This window comes from Pelodiscus sinensis, chromosome 3 (genome assembly GCF_052426305.1).
Source record: "Pelodiscus sinensis isolate ZL-2025 chromosome 3, ASM5242630v1, whole genome shotgun sequence".
Lineage (NCBI taxonomy): Eukaryota > Metazoa > Chordata > Testudines > Trionychidae > Pelodiscus > Pelodiscus sinensis.
In genome coordinates this window covers 147,756,091-147,779,396 of record NC_143054.1, presented here as the reverse complement: position 1 = coordinate 147,779,396, position 23,306 = coordinate 147,756,091, and the positions used below count along the sequence as shown (strand labels likewise).

At 44.2% G+C, this 23,306-nt stretch overlaps 1 protein-coding gene across 8 annotated transcripts in view; it reads right to left on the bottom strand.

Moving 5' to 3' along the window:
- Positions 1-2,588: 2,588 nt before the first annotated feature.
- The window catches only part of HHAT (hedgehog acyltransferase), a 369,064-nt gene continuing 348,346 nt past the window's right edge, over positions 2,589-23,306 (bottom strand). For all 8 annotated transcript variants that reach the window (XM_014580487.4, XM_075925124.2, XM_075925129.2 and 5 more), the window contains one exon: positions 2,589-8,174. In XM_014580487.4, the coding sequence (XP_014435973.2) occupies positions 8,083-8,174 (92 nt within the window). In that variant the 3' untranslated portion in view covers positions 2,589-8,082. The remainder of the gene's footprint in view (positions 8,175-23,306) is intronic.

Here is a 23,306-nt window from a genome sequence, read left to right as displayed (position 1 = left end):
TACTGTCCCTCCTCCCATGCCTGCCCCCTCCCACCTCTTCCTCCTCAACCTCCACACCCTCCTCCTCAATGTCCACACCCCTACCTCAACCTCCGCACCCACCTCCTCATCCCCCCGGGGATGCCAAGGCTCCCACCCCTGTCGTGCTGGGAGGCGGTTGGCCCGGCGAGACCCCCAGCCCTGAGCGCTGATCTTCCCCTCCCCCTTCTTCCCCTTGCTTCCCCCTTCCAGCTCCCTCCTCCCAGTTTTCCCCCTCCCCTCTCCCACCCTCTCTCCTGCCCTCTCCAGCCTCCTTTCGCCCATCTTCCCAGAGTTTCATTCCCCCTCCCCAGTTGTGTTAAATAAACCCAGTTTCTATTTTTGAAAATATGTTTATTTTATTTGGTATCAGGAAGGGCTGGGTAGGGAAGGGTAAGTGGAAGGACGAGAGGGAGGAATGGGGCTCAAGCTCCCAATGGGGCAGACCAGGGTGGTTCTGAGGGCTCCTCAGGGTGGACACTCTCCCACAGGCCTCCTGGATCCTGACAGCCCCCGAATGGACCTCCCAGATGGCAGCCTGCAGCAAGTGCAGCTGGACTGATGGCAACGCCCCCACGAGATGCAGTGGCATGCCCAGGGACAGGTCTGGTTCCATGTTGCAGAGTGCCGTGGTGTCCCGAGTGAGGGCAAGCAGAGCACTCCAAGACACAAATGCTTTGCTGTCCTGCAGCGAGGTAGATCAGCAAGCAGAGAAACCAGAGAACTGTCTGTCTGGGATGTGGAGTCGGGTCCCTTTAAGCACAGACCTCTGCTAGCCTGAGGCAGCAGCCCCACACACTAAGTCCGACCCTGAAGCCCTTTGGGCACTGGTTCCGGCCAGCCTTACCTTCGATTCAGGGTCCACTCAATGTGGACGCGCTATTTTGAATTAGAAAAATGCTATTTCGAATTAGTTTTTGTGTCTAGATGTGTTATTTCGATTTAGCTTATTTCGAAATAAGTCAATTCGAAATAGCGCTGTAGTGTAGACATACCCTAAGTCTCTGTGTATGATATCACTGGAGAAGTTATAATTTACTGAATATGATTTTCCCATTTGAGTTCATGTATCATCTTTGTAGATTAAGTTAGGAATATGGAGATAAATCTATGTAACTGGTGTCATGCTAAGTGCGGGCCATTAACGGTACTTCAAGATTATAATGGCCCATTAGCAAAGAGACAGTGAAACTTGGACTTCCTGAAGACACATGGGTCAACCTGTGAAGCATGGAGAATATGTCAGCTGATACTGGAATCCATCTTAAACCAAGTAACCTTCCATTAGTAGCTGTGAGGGGGTCAAATTGAAACAATGGACTCCTACCTTATGCAAATCCTATTTAAAGGTGAGGAGTGAGGTAATCCAGTTATCAGTTCCCACTGTCTACCCCACGCAAGATGATAGCTGGAAACTAAAAAAAACTGAACTAGGGAAAAGATTCAGGGCAGACTGGAAGGGTTTCCAGTTTGTGAAAGACGCTTATTAGACCAAGTTATTGTATTCAGGTTAGCTTGCATGTTGTTCTATTTTATTTAGCAACCTACTTTGTTCTGTCTGATGTCTCGTATGAACACTTAATAATATCAATTTATTGATTAATAAACCCAGTGTTAATAATTGTCACGGCGGTCAGGGGGAGAGAGGGAGCAACTGTGTATCTCTTTTTCTCTCTTTCCTCTGAGAAATAGGACAAACAACACAAGCTAACCTTGTATAAAATTGTATACAGAGTAAGACAGAATTATCTGGGGTTCAGGTACCATTGAGGCTGTGCATTTGGATGCTGAGGCAGGTCCCTTTGGCTGAGCAATCCCACAGCTGATCTGATCTCAGCATCTGTATTATACTGCAGAGGGCTGTGACCATATTTCTGTCTCACTGCTGGAGGAGGCCTGATGGCCTAGCTCACTAGGACAGAGTTGAGGGCAGGAAGGCTCAGTGGTATTTCAGCACATCAAATGACCAAACCTGTCACAGTGTTATTTGGGGAACTTGGAGGAATTCTTCTCCTCCTGAGTGGTTTCCTAGCTCTGTACATTCACTAATTTCTGGGCCAGAGAATAAATATTCCCCTCATCTATATATTTCTCTGGTTTGCATGATCAATTTTCTGCTTGCTAACTAGTGTGTTTACCTTGGTCTGTGGTGCCAAACATCTGTGTAGCATCCTCTCCTCTAGGAATTGTATAAATACATTGTTTGTAAAATGGTACCTGATGCTGCCACTTGTGATGCACTTGAACTCCTCAGTCCTGCTGGTGGTAGCACATGGGTATGAGTGAAGGGATGCACTTGGGACCAGAAAAGGCCAATGCATCCACTATTAGTCTTTGAGCCAAACTCCTAGAACCTCCACTACAGATGGTCACGGACATTGCCCTAAGGCACAGAGCTTAGAATCCTATCAATACATTCATGAGTTTAGTCCAAGATTCTGATGCCTTGTATGTTGGTGTGTGACATATGGGAGACATGGGAACTCTCACATATCTTAATTACGTTCCTTGATTTAGCCTGGTTATAAGAATTTCTAAAATAAGAAATGAAGCCTCTGAGAGATTGGTGCTGAAGAAAACCTTATTTATTGTTCACGCAGAAGAGATATTGTCTAAGAACTCTTCAGGCTTCCCTGTAGATTACTGACCCACACTACATAATAATTTTCAGCTCAAGAGACAAGGAGCTCAGGTAGAAAGTCTTGGCAGAATTCCTCAAGCATACAAGAATTCCACAAAGCAATTACTACAGAGGAAAGACAAAGTCATATCATTATCTAGGAAATTATAATGTCAAGATACTATAGGGCAGGAATAAGTGACAATTTCATTAAGTTATAAGAAGTTTTGTTACAAAGTAACTCAAACCTCTGCCTATAAGGCAAACTGAAATAATACCTCAAGGCTACGTCTACACTGCAGGCTTCTTGTGCAAGAACTGATTTGCACAAGAGATCTTGTGCTAGAGCATGTCCACACTGCCATGTGCTTGTACACAAGAGCATTTTTTTTCCTTCTCTGTGTTTTTGAGTGAGGCTTTAGAGAGGGAGTTCTCCAGGTAGAGGAGAAGCAGATACAGGACTCTTGAGGGAAGTGTGTGTTGTGTTTGGGGCTTTCTTGCTGTGTGCTGAGCTTGTGTTTGTGAGTGAGGGTTGGTGTGTGTTCTTTTTTTGTTTTTGTTTGTTTTTTTCCCGTGTTTGTGAGTGAGGCTTTTTTTTTAAACTTCCCCTTTGCCCTCCTCCTCCCCTTCATGGAGTGTGTGCTGTGATTGGCAGGTGGAAACTATTGGCTTCTAATTAAATGTTGAATTCTAGAAGCCTCTGCTGATTGGCTGAGCCTTGGTAGGGGGAGGGACTTTATAAGGCAGTGGGCAAGTGACCAAGGAGCTTGCAAACAGGTGAGTGCTAACAGGGAGTTTAGAGAGGGAGTTGGGAAGGGGGCGAGGTTCTCTTGCCTTTCTTTTTAAATCCCTTCTCCAGGACAGCAGCGATGGATGGTGATGGGTCTACTGTTGTTACCTGCATGGCGTGTGCCATGTTTGTCTTCCTCCTGGAAGAAAGAACGGATTTCATCTGCACGAAGTGCAAGCTGGTTGACATTTTGGAAGAAAAAATTAGAGGACTGGAGGCCCAAGTGTCGATCCTATGCTCGATCAGAGAGGATGAAGACTTCCTCAATAGAAAGCAGTGTTTAATCCTTCAAGCATGGCAGGCGTAAGAGCCAGAGAGGGCAGTACATGACCAAGAAGAGAACTGGCAGCATGTAAATTCTAGAAGGGGAAAAAGGCCAGCATAGGAATCTCCCAATGCTATAGAGGTAAGTAATCGCTTTCAGGCTCTCTCCACAGGCTCTGCAGTGGTGAATGCTTTGGAAGGGACCTCACAAGGAAGAAACCAGAAGGGAACACCATCTACTGGAAGGCATGGGATACGTAGTCCTAGGGACAGAGGTTCCACGGCCACCACCTTCAAAAGAAAATGACGGGTGGTGGTGGTCGGGAACTCCTTCCTAAAAGGGACTGAGCCATCCATCTGCCGTCCAGACCTGGAATCTCGAGAGGTGTGCTGCTTACCGGAAGCTCGCATTCAGGATGTGACTGAGAGGCTTACCAAACTGATCAAACCTTCGGATTGCTAGCCCTTCCTGCTTCTCCACGTGGGAACTAACGATACGGCCAAGAATGACCTTGAGCGGGTTACTACGGATTATGTAGCACTGGGAAGAAGGATCCAAGAATTCGGAGCACAAATGGTGTTCTCGTCCATCCTCTCTGTTGAAGGGAAAGGACTGGGCAGGGATCGTCGAATTGAGAACGTAAATGCGTGGTTGCATAGGTGGTGTCGCAGAGAGGGCTTTGGTTTCTTTGACCGTGGGACTCTGTTCCGGGCACAAGGATTGTTAGGAAGAGATGGGATCCACCTAACGAAGAGAGGAAGGAGCATCTTCGCGGGCAGGCTTGCAAACCTAGTGAGGAGGGCTTTAAATTAGGTTCGTCGGGGGACGGTGACCAAAACCCTGAGGGGAGTTGGAAAATTGGATACCGGGAAGAAATGCAGAGAGGAAGAAGCAAGAAAGGAGGACCTCTGTTTCGAATGGAGAAGATAGGGCAATCAACTGGTTACCTGAAGTGTTAGTACACTAATGCGAGAAGCCTGGGCAACAAACAGGAAGAACTGGAGGCTCTGTCCCAGTCCAAGAAATATGATTTAATTGGGATAACAGAGACTTGGTGGGATGACTCGCATGACTGGAGCGCTGTCATGGAAGGGTATAGACTGTTCAGGAAGAACAGGCAGGGGAGAAAAGGAGGAGGAGTTCACTATATGTAAGAGAGCACTATGATTGCTCTGAACTCCAGTATAAAGAGGGAGAAAAACCTATTGAGAGTCTATGGGTTAAGTTTAAAGGAGCAAACAACAGCAGTGATGTTGTTGGTGGTGTCTGCTACGGGCCACCGAATCAGGTGGATGAGGTAGATGAGGCTTTCTTCGGACAACTGAGCGAAGCTTCCAGATCGCAGGCCCTGGTTCTCGTGGGGGACTTTAATCACCCTGACATCTGTTGGGAAACCAATACGGCAGTACACAGGCAATCCAGGAAGTTTTTGGAGAATGTTGGGGATAACTTCTTGACACGAGTGCTGAAGGATCCGACCAGGGGTCGTGTGCAGCTTGACCTTCTGCTCACAAACAGGGAGGAACTAAAAGGGGACGTAGAGGTGGGTGACAACCTGGGAAGCAGTGATCATGAGATGGTAGATTTCAGGATCCTGACCAAAGAAAGAAAAGAGAGTAGTAAAATATACACCTTGGACTTCAGAAAAGCAGATTTTGACTCCCTCAGAGATCTGATGGGTCTGTTTAGTCTGCAGAAGTGAAGAGTGAGGGGGGATTTGATAGCAGCCTTCAACTTCCTGAAGGGAGGTTCCAAAGAGGATGGAGAGAGGCTGTTCTCAGTAGTGACAGATGGCAGAACAAGGAGCAGTGGTCTCAAGTTGTGGTGGGAGAGGTCCAGGTTGGATATTAGGAAAAACTATTTCACTAGGAGAGTGGTGAAGCACTGGAATGGGTTACCTAGGGAAGTAGTGGAGTCTCCATCCCCAGAGGTTTTTAAGTCTCGGCTTGACAAAGCCCTGGCCAGGTTGATTTAGTTGGGATTGGTCCTGCCTAGAGCAGGGGGCTGGACTTGATGATCTTCTGAGGTCTCTTCCAGCTCTATGGTTCTATGATTCTATGATCCATGGCAGTGTGGATGCTCTCTTACACAAGAAAGCTCTGATGTCCATTTTAACCACAGGGGCTTCTTGCGCAAGAAACCCCTGTTGCCTGTCCACACTGCCTTCTTGCGCAAGAGGGCTTATTCCTCATGGGGAGAGGAATAACTCTTGCGCAAGAAGCCCACTGTTCCGACGCTTTACTGTAAATTTACTTGTGCAAGAACGCACATGCAGTGTAGATGCTCTGCAAAGTTTTGTGCAAGAATGCCAATTCTTGTGCAAGAAGCCTGCAGTGTAGACGTAGCCCAAGAGGTCAGGAAAAATTTGGTTGGAGACCTCTTGATCTTTCTTCAGGGAAGGCTAACATGGTGTATGTAAGTGGGTCCACAATCCATTCAAAGGATCCCTCTCACTAACATGCAAAAATAACATTAAATTAGAAGGAAGTTTGATAACTAGTTCCTAAAGCAAAATGTAAGCTGTATTTCAGATTATTAAACTGCTGGCATTTGCACATTCCATTAAACATAAAGAAGCAGTAAGAATTTCGGAATGAAAGTATGGTACATGAGCAGCAGATCTAATCTTTCCTGTGGTTAAAAATTTTCATAAAATTCTCCATGGCTTTTAGCACAGCATAAACAAAAACATTATTCTTTTTATATAGCAAAACAATATTCTGCATGTCACATCAGCCTTGCTTAAAGACTGAGTTTTCTTATTAAACAGAAAAGGATTTACAACTAAACTAGACAATACAAAGCACTAGAACATACACTGCATAGACTGATACTGCTCTGGAATGAAGCATTGTCTTAACAGGTCATCCATCGGTGCTAGACATTTCCATCTGAGTGTAAGATATGTTATGCATGAATACAAGTTACTGAACATTCTACATCGGATCAATGAAATCCCAATCTACACAGCATGGATGTTCTCTTTAGGATTCACTACAAAGGGTTAAGAGTGAGATTTTTCAAAAGCTCTCAGCTCTGGTTTAACTCTGCTCCAATAGCTAGGCCAATGAAAAATCCCACCTTCAAGGCATAATTTTTTGGAAGTGGTTGTAGTGACACTGACAATAGACTACCATATATATTAGACAGACAATGTATGTCTTATTGGTCAAATGGCCCTTAGGATACTTTGTATTTCCAGCTATCCAACGTAAAACTGATTGCAAAGAAAATAACTGAATTCTGAGAAAAAAGATTTTGACCCTGGCTAGATATTTAAACCGACACCACAATAATACCTCACAAACATTAATGAATTTATTCTCACAGCACCATGTGAGAAATTTACTATCCCATTTTTTTGCAGTGGGGACTAGAGGTACAAAGATATTAAATGACTCGCTAAAGCAGTGGAGGGCAACTTGAGGCCCAAGCTGCGGCTGGAATCTAAATGGCTAAAAAAAGCAACATCTTTTATTTCTTTGTCCGTGTTTACAGAGGCACTTTCAATATCTGGGTATGATTCTGAGATATAGGCTATGGCTACGCTACCCACTGTGCCGGAAGAGTCAATGCAAATGAAGCACGGATTAGCATTTTCTTGCGCTTCATTTTCATAATATCTTCCGGTCTGTTTTTGCACAAAAACAAGCAGTGTGGACGTTTCCTTTTTGCACAAAAATCCTTTTCTGCAAGATGTCAGCCTCCTGGAGAGAGGCATAAGGATCTTGCACAAAAAGGGGGTTTGGCACAAAAAGGAAACGTCCACACTGCTTGTTTTTACGCAAAAACCTCGTGCGCAAAAATGGATTGTAAAAGATTATGCAAATGAAGCATGAGAAAATGCTAATCTACACTTCATTGCTTTGCCTCTTCCAGCAAAGCACATAGTGTAGCCGTAGCCATAATGTATAAAGGGTAAGTTGGGTTGAATTTTGGTTTTCTGATTTGTGCAACAGAAGAACAGGAGGCATTCTTTCATTTGTAAAGAATTTAAATTTAATCCAGACTAGAAAAAAATAGGAAAAGGACAAAAAAAAATATCTCTTTTCCTGCTAGACAGAAATCCAAGAATGTGAAGTACATATATCAAAATATTCAACATGTACATACAGTTTCAAATAATTCTGATGTAAAAACAGTGTCTAAGTAAAGACAACAAAAATACTTAAAGAAACCAGTGTTTATAGTTCAAGTGATTATCTGTAAACTGGCTTCTAGATTTTTAAATAGGTTGACAAAGTATATTTGCTATGACATTTTCCTGCAGAGAAAATTTCATGTATATCCAATGAAGAGAAATCAGAACGTGTGTATTAACTGTATGAATCTTTTCCTCTTCTTTCTTAGTTCACAGGTCATGATGGCATAACTTTGAATAAGTCTGTGCTAATCTGCACAATGTGTGTGATCCCATTCAATTCCAACATGAGAGTAGCAGTACAGGAATCCAAAGACAGATAGGGTTGCCCAAGGCCAGCCTATGAATAAAAAGAAAGATATCAGAGCAATTAATCTAATTAATGATTATGGCAAGAAGACAGTATCAAGAAAACATGTTGCTGGATTGAAAGTGTGATGGGTTAACACAGATATTTGTGTTAAACATTTAATATCAGAGGTAGAGCCAAGCCACAGGATTTAAATCCCCATCCCCAATAGACTTTCACTCCACTACAACAGAGTCTGTGACTTCCTCCTCAGAATGCAACTATTTTTACATACCAAAAATAGGTGTTAAAGTGTACATTCAAGGGATCATCCTGTCCTGCTGTACTTCTGTTCTCACTCAGATGGTGGGGGGTGGGAAGGGGGCGGCGAGAAGAAAAGATAGAGGATATAAGGGTGGAGAAAAAAAGAACAAGTCTTGCTTCAGTTGCCCATTGCTGAGGGTGAAGATATGGCCTTCCAAAGTGTGTGCACACATTCTCTGCCAGGAATAAATCAAACTAAAAATGTAGATGCAGGTGTTGAAATACAGACCCTGCTTGAAAGGCCTTTTGCTTGTTCCAGGCTACTTTGAAATTCTCTTATACGCACCCATGTAAATCCAGAGTGACTCCAGAGAGTGGAATGCAATTACTCTGGATTTACATGGGTGTAAGTGGCAGCAGAATGTGGCTCCTTCAGTTTCTATATTTTATATCTATAGTGGGAACTTATCATAATGTTCTCCAATCTCATCTCATCATAAAGTTTCCCAATAACAACTTTCACTATATGCTAAATGATACTGTAACAAGACAGCTCACAAAACAAGAGGTCCCCTCCACTGCACCAGATGGATGGTGCCCCCTACATTTGCAGGAAGCACTAGAGTCATTTCATTCCACTCCCTGGAGTTACTCTGGATTTACATGGGTGCGTATTAGAGAATTTCATAGTAGCCTGGAACAAGCAAAGCAGGGTCTTTATTTCAACACCTGCATCTACATTTTTAATTTGATTTTTTAGGGAATACAAAATAAATACTCTTCAACTCTCTACCCCATAATAGTGAGACGTGAAGGTGTGCACTGATGACCATGGTACTGCTCAACAGCTGTCCCTGGATTGGGACATGTATGAGATAGGCGCGATAAAGCCTGAGTCCTGATAGAGTGGGGCCTGAGTCCCTGCCAACTTGTAGCACATACAGATGCAGGAAATGTTCCGTTTTGAGTGTCTATGAGAGGAAATCAGGGAACCCTTCCCTCACCCTGAGTAGGCCACAAAGAGCTAAGTTGACTTGCGGAAGGGCCTCACACTTTCTAGGTTAAGTACCAATACTCTCCAAACATCCAATGCATGGAGACGTCTCATGAAGCTTGGGATAACAGACCAGCAAAAAATATCCTGGTCCACATGGAAGGCAAAGACTGTCTTAAGAAGGAAGGGTGGATGAGGCTGCAACAGGACCTTGTCCTTGAAGAACTGGGTATATGGAGGTTCTAATGTCAGGGCTCAGACGGCAGACATGCTTCTAGCTGATATGAGCAGCCAGGAAGGCTACTTTGAAAGTAATGACATAGGGCACATGACCATAGGGGCTTGAATGGTGGTCCTGTGAGGCACACCAAGATCAAGTTTAAATCCCACTGTGGGAGAGGATCTTGGGTCTAAGGGTAGAGTTGTTCCAGATTCCTCATGACCCAAGGTGTGACATCGTGGGAGAAGACAGAGGGGCCTTGGAAAGCTGGGTGCCTAGATTTGTTTGGCAGGAAAATTTATTCATCAGTCAGCTTTCAGCTGAGGGTGGCAAACCACCAGGCATTGTTTGCCTGACACAAGGTCATTAGGTGGCAGGCATTGACAAGGTTGAATCCTCCCTGCCAGAGGGTCCTCAAAGGGAGTTTAAGGCCCTGGTAGAAGTAGGGTATTCAATGGCCCTGGTGGCACTACAGGAGACTTCAGCTACAGCAGGCTCGCTCCATGGCATCTGCCATCTCCGTGCAACGAGCAGCAAGGCTCCTCCTTTTGGGGCTGTCTCTGGAGGTACAGAAGTCCATTCAAGACCTGCCCTTTGATGCGGGCACCTGTTTGCAGAGCAAATCATAGAATCATAGAATCATAGGACTGGAAGGGACCTCGAGAGGTCTTCGAGTCCAGCCCCCCGCCCTCAAGGCAGGACCAAGCTCCGTCTACACCATCCCTGACAGATGTCTATCTAACCTGTTCTTAAATATCTCCAGAGAGGGAGATTCCACCACCTCCTTTGGCAATTTATTCCAATATTTGACCACCCTCGCAGTTAGGAATTTTTTCCTAATGTCCAATCTAAACCTCCCTTGCTGCACTTTAAGCCCATTACTCCTTGTCCTGTCCTCAGAAACCAAGAGGAACAAATTTTCTCCTTCCTCCTTGTGACACCCTTTTAGATATTTGAAAACTGCTATCATGTCCCCCCTTAATCTTCTTTTTTCCAAACTAAACAAGCCCAGTTCATGAAGCCTGGCTTCATAGGTCATGTTCTCTAGACCTTTAATCATTCTTGTCGCTCTTCTCTGTACCCTTTCCAATTTCTCCACATCTTTCTTGAAATGTGGCGCCCACAACTGGACACAGTACTCCAGCTGAGGCCTAACTAGTGCAGAGTAGAGCGGCAGAATGACTTCATGAGTTTTGCTTACAACACACCTATTGATACAACCTAGAATCATATTTGCTTTTTTTGCAACAGCATCATACTGTTGACTCATATTCACTATGACCCCTAGATCCCTTTCTGCCATGCTCCTTCCTAGACAGTCGCTTCCTATTTTGTATGTATGGAACTGATTGTTCCTTCCTAAGTGGAGCACTTTGCATTTCTCTTTATTAAACTTCATCCTGTTTACCTCTGACCATTTCTCTAACTTGCTAAGGTCATTTTGAATTATGTCCCTATCCTCCAAAGAAGTTGCAACCCCACCCAGTTTGGTATCATCTGCAAACTTAATAAGCGTACTCTCTATCCCAATATCTACATCATTGATGAAGATATTGAACAATACGGGTCCCAAAACTGACCCTTGCGGAACTCCACTTGTTATCCCTTTCCAGCAGGATTTAGCACCGTTAACAACAACTCTCTGACTACGGTTATCCAGCCAATTATGCACCCACCTTATCGTGCCCTATCAAAGTTATATTTGCCTAGTTTATCAATAAGAATATCATGCGAGACCGTATCAAATGCCTTACTAAAGTCTAGGTATATGACATCTACCGCTTCTCCCTTATCCACAAGGCTCATTATCCTATCAAAGAAAGCTATCAGATTAGTTTGGCATGACTTGTTCTTCACAAACCCATGCTGGCTATTCCCTATCACTTTATTACCTTCCAAGTGTTTGCATATGATTTCCTTAATTACCTGCTCCATTATCTTCCCTGGGACAGACGTTAAACTGACCGGTCTGTAGTTTCCTGGGTTGTTCTTATTCCCCTTTTTATAGATGGGCACAATATTTGCCCTTTTCCAGTCTTCTGGAAGTTCCATGAGCTCCCGTATAACACTGAAAACTCTGGGTTTATAAACCCCAGGGTTAAGCAGAAGAAATTTAAACCTCAGACTTCTCAACTGAAGGGCCACTAGCCATGTCAGGATATGGCTCATTCCCACCTGAAATCCTCCAAAAGGAAACCGGGCTGCCATCCTCAGTCTTGCCAGCAGTTAACCAGCCAGTCTAAACCACAGGCCAGGTGCACCTTTTGAGACCACGTCTGAAGACAGCACACCGGCCTCCCAAGTTCCTGCCCACCTGTTTTCCGCTAGACTTCACCCTTTCCTTCTGGTATGGAGGGACATTACATTGGATCACATTCCGTGGATTACTAGTGGTCCCTGAGCCATCTTCCAGGTGGCCCATGGCTTGAGCTCAGCTCCTCCCCTCTTCCTGCAGCAGGAAGTCTGCACTGGCACTCTAGCTTCACGCCCCCCGCTACAAAGTGGAATGCCAGCGCTGGCTTTCTTTGGGGGAGGGAAGGAGAGGAGCCATGAGCCTCCAACGCCAGATCCGCCTCGTGGGGAAGAAGTGAAGTGAAGCAGAGCCAGAAGTGCTGCTCTATAGGGACTGTTTCCACAGCGCTTGCCCATAAGCAAGTTTGCACCTCCTGGATGAGCATAAGGGTCCCTGAAGAGGGATAAAAGGGGTGTGTGGTGAAGACAAACTGCTGGGTGCACCCCTAGTACTGAGTAGCCAGTGGTCCAATGCAATTGACACCCAAGCAGAGAGCTCTGGGAAAGGGTTCAAAGTGAGAGCTGTTGATCTGGGAGGGAGATTTGTAAACTGCCCCTGAGCATGCTATTAAAAGACCTTCATCCTCCTCTCAGGCAATGGTTTTTGGGAAGGTGGAGGATGACTAATCCTGGTGACACCTATGACTTTTCTTTTTTCCTTTCTGGGTTTGTTCCTGGATGGTTCTAAAAACATGAGGGGTCATTATAGCCTCAAGTGTTTCCTTGATGCTGGCAGAGTGTAGCACGGCCCTAGCGTCTTTAAGGCCAAGCAGTTTGGTGTCTGTCTGCTCCAAGAAAGATGAAGCTCCCTTAAATGGGAGATCCTGAACCCGCTGCTGAACTTCCTCATACAGACCTGAGGACTGCAGGTACAAACCACATCTAATAGCAACCGCCAATGCTATTGTTCTGGCTGCCAAATCTGATGTTGTCTGAAACAATGTGGCCATGATTGTTCCTTCTTCCATGATGGCCCTGAATTCCTGCCATGATTCTGGAGGCAGGGAGTTCTTAAATTTACCCATGGAGTCCCAAATGTTAAAATTTATCTCCTTCACCCTGGTCTGTGATATGAAATTGAAGGGTAGAAGTTAAATAAACCTTTCTACCAAAAAGATGTAGGCATTTAGTCTCCTTATTTTTTCGTATAGCACTTCTGCCCTTAGCTATCTTGCCTATTAGCGGTGGAAATCATGAATAATTCTGAGGGAGTTTCTGAAAACATATATTCAAATCCCTTGGCAGGAACGTAGTATTTCTTTGCTGCTCTTTTAGATGTTGGGAGCAGAGAGGAATGAGTCTGGTGTATTTACCATCTTAACCAACACTTCATGCTCCAGCAGAGCCACCAGAATAACAAAGAGGGCATATATGGGCTCTTCCTCTGCCTCTAGGTCTAGATTAATTGTCATCCTCTGGAGGAGCTCCTAGTGAGTTCTAAAATAATCTGAAGGCAAGGAGTTAGTGGGAAATGTGCATGGCTTGTCTTGAGGATGAGGATACCACCGATGTGGATGGGGTTGGATGCTCTGCTTCTCCTGGCGCAATTTCTGAGAGAGGTACTGGAGGGCTGTGTCCAGACTGGCAAGTTTTTCTGCAAAATCAGATGATTTTACAGAAAAACTTGCCAGCTGTCTACACTGGCTGTTTGAATTTCCGCAAGAACACTGACGATCTCATGTAAGATCATCAGTGTTCTTGCGGAAATACTGTGCTGCTCCCATTGGGGCAAAAGCCCTCTTGCGCAAATCATTTGTGCAAGAGGGCCAGAGTAAACAGCACAGTACTCTTTTCTGCAAAAAAGCCCCGATCCCAAAAATGGCGATCGCAGCTTTTTTGCAGAAAACTGCGTCTAGATTGGCCACGGAAGCTTTTCCACAAAAAGTGCTTTTGCGGAAAAGCATCCTGCCAATCTAGACGTGCTTTTCCGAAAATGCTTTTAACGGAAAACTTTTCTGTTAAAAGCATTTTCAGAAAATCATGCTAGTGTAGACGTAGCCTTGGAGTTTTGATACCATCATCAGAGTCTGAGCCCAGCTTCAGGATTGCTCGGGGAAGGGCCACAGTCCACCTCTCAGGCTATGTCTACACGGCTGTTTTTTTCGGCAGAAGATATGCAAATTGTGCTCTCATTTGCATATCTTCTGCCAATCCTTTTTGCGGAAGAGGTTTTTGCGATAAAAAGCCCCATGTAGATGTGGCCATTTGTCGGGAAAAAACCCTTTTTTGCAAGAGCCCTTATGCCTCAAAAAATGAGGTTTACAGGATCTTGCAAAAAAGTTTTTTTTTTTTTGACAAATGGCCACATCTACACAGGGCTTTTTATCGGCAAAACCTCTTCCGCAAAAAGGATCGGCAGAAGATATACAAATGAGAGCACAATTTGCATATCTTCTGCCGAAAAAAAATGGCAGTGTAGACATAGCCTCAGAGACCACCATGGACAGAGGGTGAGAGAATGGTCCTGTCATCGCCCATGGGTTCCTGCACTGCCCTGCATTGGCTGCAGTTCTGGAGGCCACTGGCCCATCAATGGTCTGGCCCCAACATCCATTACTTATGTCGGGTGACAGTGCCACTTTTGAGGAGAAACTATGATGGCAATAGTGAAGCTAATTTCTCCTCCTGGCTATGCTGGGTTGCCAGGAGTAGTTCCAGGGAGACTGGGGGACTGGCTGCAGAAGGCTGGTAATGGGTGCTGGGACTGGCTTTCGTTCTTACATGACAAGTGGTGGTGCTCAAGAAAATGGCACCTAGGCTGAAATGCTGTCAGGGCGTGGGTGAGGTGTTGAGATTTGGGTTCTGGGTCTCATGTGACTGGCACTAGCTACTGGCAATCAGTGCTGGCCTTCTGGGTTTCAAAGTCCTGAGGCTACAGATTGGCACAGCAATGGAGAGTGCCACTGAGACAAGGATGACTGGATATCCCATAGTGGGCTTCCATTTCAATACCAATGTCCTTGGCTGATACAGGGAGGTGGGTATTCAGTCCTGGAGGGTGGGAGGCACCTGTAGAGACAAAAGGCCCCTTGCCACTTGAAAGGGCAATCTAAGCTGAGCCAAGCCATGACCATGGCCAGTCCCTGGAGCATGGGGTGGGTCTGGGTTGAGACTAGATGTTGCAGGTGGTGTCATTGCCACAGTCATAAGCCTCTGCAGGGAGAGTGAATGGTCTGCCATGGATTCCATCTTGCTCTTGATGTGCTTCTTGTGCATTTCCTCAGAGCTGGGCTGAGGAATGGTGCCAAGGGGGGCATGGTTTCAGAGGGTCACTTTGTACTGATGCCAGTGTGCTTGGCACTGAGTCTGGCCTACATGGCTCAGAGGCAAGTGTGAGTCTGGCTTCCATCAGCAGAGCTTTCAATCTGATATCCCCGTTCTTTCAGGTGCATAGCCTGAAGCCCTAGAAGATTTTGCACTTGTCCCTGATGTGAGCCTTTCCAAGGCACTTTAGGCAACTGAGAGTGCATAGTCTGAAACTTCGGGGTCAGGGCATGCCCCAACCCTGGGACAAGGACCATGAAGGAGACTCCCTAACTAACAAACTCAACTAAACAACAACATTGACAGAAATCCAGTGAAGGGTCTTGCTAGGGAAGGATTGCAAACACAAGCACAGGAGGATTTCCAGCAGCCATCACAGCTAGTAAAAAAGAACTGTAAGGACAAAGGGCCGTTAATCTCCTTTATACTGGTGCATCTTCATGGGCCTCCAGGGGATGCCACAGCTGGCCCTACAGATACCACTAAGAGAAAAATCTGACAACGGTGCATGCAGACCACATACTTAGCATGGAGTCGACATGGACAAGCACTCAAAGAAGAATCCACATTAGAGGATATTGAGGAGTGGTAGATGCTAGTCCTGCAAACATTTACACAGGTGCTTGGTTGTGTATGAGTAGTCCCCCTGACGTCATGAGGTTAAGCAAATGAATACGTTTGCAGGAGTGGAGCCTTAAAATACAACATGGCTGGTGAAAATCTAAAATCCCTCCTGGAACCAGTGTTTTGGTCCAAATTGTCAGAGTGGGATTCATTGATCCTCCTCCTGCTTCACACTAGACACACTTGTACCTTATCACAGCTGTACTGATACAAGGACTAGTGCTGATGGGCCTCAACTGTTTTGACCAAAACAATAAAAACTTGTTTAGAGCTGTTCGTAACACATTGATACAACTGTGGAGCCCGGTTCATGTGCTCACTGGTGCTAGCTCTTGTAGGAGAAAGAAACAGCCTGAAGCAGGGGCCTGGTGTTTGAACCAAAGTAAGCAAGAGTTATACAGCCTCTCTCCGAGTTACGAACGAGTTACGGACCAAACACTTGGCTGTAACTCGAGCTGTTTGTAACTCGGACTCCATTGAGTTACATGCGACCGTGCTGTTCGTACATGCGGGTCGTGTTCGTAACTCGGGGACCACCTTTACGACCGCTCCATGGGAGATTTGGTCGTAAGTGCAAATGGTCGTAACTCAACCGTTCACAACTCGGGGAGTGTCTGTACTATGAATAACGGACAGGCCTTGTCAAAGGCAGATGTTTGCCTGCAAATCAGTGTCTCTCGGCACTAGAACTGCTAGCACTGCTAACGGCACATGAGATATGCAAATACATTCCACCAGGACAGTACAGGGACACCCAGCTGAGCACATAATAAAACAGTTTGAAACAACAAGAGAGAAATCAGAACAAGGGGCAGTGACTGTTTTGGAGGAAAGTACAAGGAAAGGTACCAAATGGGTCATTAATGCGTAAGATGATGTGTACGGTGTGTATCATAGATTGTTCATTTCTCTCTATAAATGTTGGGGTACCTCACTTAACTCTTTGGCTGGCCTAGGGGGTAATCGTGAAATCCATACTATCGACTGAGCTGCATCCATTATCCTGGGTACAAATACGTAGGGGCTCGGAGGCCATCTGGCTACCAACAACTATGACGGTACTTCATTTGACAATAAACCTGACTTGGATGCCTTTGTATCTTTGAGTCTGTGGGTTTTGGGAGCGCCCGTGAAGACTATTATGCTAGCTATCTGCACAGAGCTGGCATGATGTACTGGGGGAGCATACAAAACCACACGTAGCAGAACGTAGTTTATCATCACTGACGGAGCAGGAGACCTGTCAGGATGCCAGACCAGTGAATCCCAAATTTACTATATTGCTGTCCTGATCCACTACAGCTCTGATGAAGCTTCATCTTCTTTAGAACTTTTTTTCCAATACCCACTTTCCTGCTTGCCATTAAGTATCCTCTTCCTAACTACATGAGTATTGTGACTGTTCTGTGGTTGGCCCTACTTACTCCTTTTCTCTTCTCTCCCTGCCCCTCATGCCTCCTCAGTGTCTAAAAGGCAGACCTGACCATTATGCAAAGGACTATTTTCTACTATTTGAAAATTAAAAGCATTGTGTTTCCAGTCTTAGGAGATAGATAAAGGCTTCCTAACCCCTCAGCTGTCTGGCTGATTCAGGGAAATCTCATAAGGGAACAAGTTTAAAAGAGGAATCTTAGCCTTAATTATTCTAATGGCATGATTTTGCTGAAATCTATATTTCTGATTAGAAGCAGTGGGGGGAATGGGACCCAGTGAGTCCTTTTATGAAAACCTTTAGCTTTAGTTTAGTCAAAGCTTTAGTTTAGCAAATGTGGTCTCTAATAATTGTACCACAGAGACTTCTTTATAGGTCTCATTTAATCAAACGTGGCATCCATTCTAATCCTATTTACACTGGTTTCACTAGAATTAACTGAATGGAGTTACAGTGGGGAAATCTAGTAGCATAGTTTGTTAAATGCCCCAACTATCTCAAATGATGGAGTCTCCTTTCAGATTTCTGAAAACATAAAATTTGAGCTAGAATTTAAATGTTAAAATATTTAAATTGTATATCATAAGAACACAAGAACGGCCATACTGGGTCAGACCAAAGGTCCATCTAGCCCAATAGCCTGTCTGCTGACAGTTGCCAGCACCAGGTGCCCCAGAGAGGGTGGACTGAAGACAATGATCAAACAATTTGTCTCCTGCCATCCTTCTCCAGCCTCTGACAAACAGAGACCGGGGACACAATTTCTATCCCCTGCCTAATAGCCTTTTATGGACCTAACCTCCATGAAATTATCTAGCTTCTCTTTAAAGTCTGTTATAGTCCTAGCCTTCACAGCCTCCTCTGGCAAGGAGTTCCACAGGTTACCTACACGCTGTGTGAAGAAGAACTTTCTTTTGTTAGTTTTAAACCTGCTACCCGTTAATTTCATTTTGTGTCCTCTAGTTCTTCTATTATGGGAACTAATAAATAACTTTTCTTTATCCGCCCTCTCCACACCACTCATGATTTTATATATCTCTATCATATCGCCCCTCAGTCTCCTCTGTTCTAAACTGAAAAGTCCCAGTTGCTTTAACCTCTCTGCATATGGGACCCATTCCAAACCCCTAATCATTTTAGTTGCCCTTTTCTGAACCCTTTCCAAGGCCAAAATATCTTTTTTGAGGTAAGGAGACCACATCTGTACACAGTATTCAAGATATGGGCGTACCATAGTTTTATACAGGGGCAGTAAGATATTCTGGGTCTTATTTTCTATCCCTTTCTTAAAAATTCCTACCATCCTATTTGCCTTTTTGACTGCCGCTGCACACTGTGTGGAAGTTTTCAGAGAACTATCCACGATAACTCCAAGATCTCTTTCCTGATTTGCCGTAGCCAAATTAGCCCCCATCATACTGTACTTATAGTTGGGGTTATTTTTCCTGATGTGCATTACTTTACACTTATCCACATTAAATTACATTTGCCATTTTGTTGCCTAATCATATCTACTGCAGCCTAGGACTGCTGCTCTAGATTTGTCAGAATTGAGTTATACCATTCAGACCTGCATAATCAAAACAATTAAAATGTGTATGTTCTAAACAGAAAGGGTAAGTCTACACTACCCCCCTAGTTCGAACTGGGGGGGGTAATGTAGTCATACGGAGTTGCAAATGAAGCCCAGGATTTGAATTTCCCGGGCTTCATTTGCATAAAGCTGGCCGGCGCCATTTTTAAATGCCGGCTAGGTCGGACCCCGTGCCACGTGGCTACTCGCGGCACGGACTAGGTAGTTTGGATTAGGCTTACTATCTGAACTAGCTGTACGCCTCGTGGAACGAGGTGTATAGCTAGTTCGGATTAGGAAGCCTAATCCAAACTAGCTCGTCCGTGCCATGTGTAGCCGTGCGGCACGGGGTCCGACCTAGCCGGCATTTAAAAATGACGCCGGCCGGCTTTATGCAGATGAAGCCCGGGAAATTCAAATCCCGGGCTTCATTTGCAACTCCGTATGACTACATTATCCCCCTAGTTCGAACTAGGGGAGTAGTGTAGACATACCCAAAATGTCCTGCAACAGCAATTCAGTAAGGTACCGATGACAAAGATGTTTGCCAAGATAACCACCTGGATGACAGTGAGAGACAGAGACTGAGGGACAGGGAAGGATTCATTTGAAGAACTGGGGTCCATATTCAAAACTGGGGTCCATATTCATTTGCAGCTTCTCTAAAAAGGTTTAGCTACAATTTGTACAACATCCTCTCTATGGACAGCAGGGAGTGGGATTGGCAACACTCCTTCCCAACTTGCAAAACTACAGCTTCCTTTCCTGCCAGAATGCAGAAATTTCAGTAACATTCTTTGTACCTACAGAAGGTAGCAAATCGCATCCAATACACTCAAAGTGTGTCACTAAGATATTTTTACTGCTCCCTCTCCCAACCCCCATCTTCCAATAACTGAAGAGGAGAGCACATTCAAGCCAGTGGGAAGTCTTGACTTCAATGGGCTCAGGATCAGACCATAAATCCTAGATTTTTGAACATGTGGACAAGAGTGACAGGGATGCAATTCTTGTGATGTAAACTTTCAGAAAGCCTTTGCTGAGGACTTTCCTTCACCAAAGGCTGTTAAGAAAAATAAAGTCCTCTCATGGATTAGTAAAAGGCTAAAAGACAGGTAACAAAGGCTATGTCTAGAAAAAGGTTGCGCTCTGCAATTTGCATACCTTTTTCTGATAGTTTTGTCAGAAAAGGATGGTCCAAAATTTGGCCCATCTACACTGGGCCAAATTTTGGAAAAACCATCTCTTTTGGAAGAGCTCATCTTCCTCGTGGCTCTTCAGCAAAAAATGTAAGAAAAGCAGACGCATTCCCTAGATGCAGCAGAGTTTTTCGGTATCCCGGAAAACCTCCGTAGCTTAGACATAGCCAAAGGCTAGGAACAAATGGGCAGTTTTCAGAATTGAGAAAGGCAAATAGTGGTGTTCCCCAAAGACCTGTATTGAGACTAGTGTTGTCCAATATTTTCATAAACTATATGGACAAAGGCGTAAATAGTGAGGTGGCCAAGTTAGCTGATGGCACAAAATTACCCAAGATAGTAAAATCCAAAGCTGACTGTGAAGATTTACAAAGGAATTTCTCAAAACTGGGTTACTGGGCAATAAAATGGCAGATGAAATTCAATATTAATAAATGCAAAGTAATGCATATTAGAAAGCACAGTACATACAAAATGATGGGGTCTAAATTAGCTGTTACCACTCAGTAAAGAGATCTTTGAATTATTGTGGTCAGTTCTCTGAAAACATGCACTCAATGTGCAGTGGCAGTAAAAAAGGTTAAATGCATGTTAGGAACCATTAGGAAAGGAATAAACAGTAAGACAGTAAATATCATAATGCCACTATATAAATCCATAGTATATTCATTTCTTGAATATTGTGTGCAGTTTTGGTTTACAAAAATTAGCTGAAGTAGAAATGGTATAGAGAAAGGCAACAAAAATTATTAAAGGTATGGAACAACTTCTATATGAGAAGAGATTAAAAAAGCTGAGCCCGTTATGTTTCAAAAGAGACAACTAAAGGGGCAGGGAGTTCTATACAGGTCTATAAAATCATGGATGGTGTGAAGGAAATTAATAAGGAAAAATTATTCACCTCATTACATAACACAAGAATCAGAGGTCACCCTATGAAATTCATGAGCAGGAAGTTTAAAAACAAACACAAGTACCTTTCACACAATATACAACCTGTGGAACTTTTTGCCAGAGGATGTTGGGAGGACCAAAACTATAACTAGGTTAAAAAAAAGAATTAGATATGTTCATGTCCATTATGAAACCCTATGGACTGTGTGTCCCTACACTCTGACTGCCAGATGCTAGGACTGGATGACAGGGGATGGGTCACTTGATAGTTACTCCATTCTGCTCATTGCCTTTGAAGCATTTGGCTTTGGACACTGTCAGAAGGCCCCGAGATTTTTAAAGATGTGTAGATGCTGAACTCAGCGTTGCAATGCCTAACTTAAAAGCATGCTAGGAGCAGAAATATAATTTTCAAGAGGGATGTAGGAGACTATATCCCACTGAAAACTGATGGGATTTAGACTCCTAAATGCCTACATCTCATTTTCAAAAGAGATGTAAATGTCCAAACCAGGTAATATTTGCAATGCTGAGCAAAATAATATGTAGACACTTTTAAAAATCTGGGCCCTAATTCCCAAAAATCAATGGGAATTAGGCACTTGTTTTCAAAAATTCCACTTGGTACCCAGCTGCATCTTTAAACAGCTAAATATCTTTAAAAATGTGGTAATAAATGACTTTCTCTACATGGCAAATATTGCCTTTATTTACTTTGGGTCTTCTATTGCATTCCAAAGAGAAGCACCAAAGTAAGTGACTGCAGAAATAAGGCCTGCTAGTCAGTGGCAGTGTCAGGAATAACATCCAGATTTTTCTAACACCCATTCCTCTTTTGTAACCACTTCATATGCTTTCTTCTTTCCTACCTCCCTTTCAATTAAAATGCATTACAAATCCAGCACTAAACAAGCACTTGTGTTCTCCTGAATTCCTGTGGGAAGGCAGATTTATACGAAGGAAAAAAAATCACTTGTCAGTCAATCTAGAATGATGTCATCTCTGTATTTATTTTACACTGATGATCTATGTGTCATCATGTAATTCCTATAATCAAATAAAAGAAAGTATGAACCACTCTTTTACAAGAGTCATTTCAAGGGTGCTTTTGCTTTGCTTAAAACATTTGGTCCTTCAAACCCAGACAGCCAAAACTTAACGAGGTACTTGATCTAAATTCTAAAGGGAATGACTCTCCTTTTCCTCTTCCTGTAGAATTGCAAGTTACATTCCCCCTTAGTCCTTTTGTTCTCTTCTATCCTGACCTCTTGTCCAAAGATATTACAAAAGGCTCTTATTTCTGTTTATCTTTCTTCTCCCCCTAAAGCTGCATAAAATTTTGGACTGAGGGACTGTCAGTGCCCACTTTTTGGAGAGCTGTTATGGCTTGTAGGCCCAGTTCCTTGCCAATGTCTCTCTACCCAGGGTAAATACAGCCCTGCGGGCCTAATCTCAGAGTACCCTCCATCAGGGTCAATATGGCCCTACAGGCCTGGTCTGAAAGTGCTGTCCCCTCTACTAAGGCTTTGCAGGCCTAGTCTACAGTACAGTTCCATCTATCAGGGTGAATATGACCCTACAGGCCTAGTCCCAAAGTACAGTCCCCTCTAGCAGGGTAAATACTGCCCTGCCAGCCTCCCAAACACACTCCCCTCTCACAGGGTCACAATGACCTAGCGGCCTAGCCCAAAGGAAGCCCCCCCAATGCTGGGGAGCATGATTGTTGTGGGGTGGGGAGGGAAAGGGACCCAGGCCCTCCCACTCCACCAGGTCCCAGCTAGGGTTGCCAGATGGTTTAACCAAAAATACCGAACACGCCCCCCCCCCCTAAAAAAACACAAGGGAAAAAAATTCTGTTAAAAAAGGGGGGTGGGGGAGAGAGACCAAAGTTGTTGAACCAACAACAACAGCAAAAAAAAAAAAAAAAAAAAAAAAAAAAAAAAAAAAGAAATACAAAAAACCCAGCATGGGCCCTTTAAAAACAGGGGCTGGACTCTGCCACTCTTAACAGGCTGCCAGTATAGTGGTAGAGTGAGGGCAACAGCAACAGCAGCTCTTACTGAGCATGCTCAGTTGCACTACACATGCTCAGTATGCCCTAGGTATGACAGAGTTTGCTCATGTAACCTTCATTCACCCTGCTTTTACCTCTGTGTACGATAGCCATTTGATTTGTGACCAGAAGTCTCTGTTTTGCTGACTGCACTATTTTTTCATCATCCTTCAACAAAATAGAAAGGATGAGTGCTACATTAATTTATACTGTCTGTAACCAAAGGACCCAATCCTGCAACCTTTATCAGCATGACTCATCTTGTTGACGTCAACTGGACTGTCCTTGTTAGTAAGGACTGCTTGCCTGATCAAGGCTGCTTGCAGAATCAAGAGAAATTTATGCACTAAGACAGGTATATACTGTATATAAAG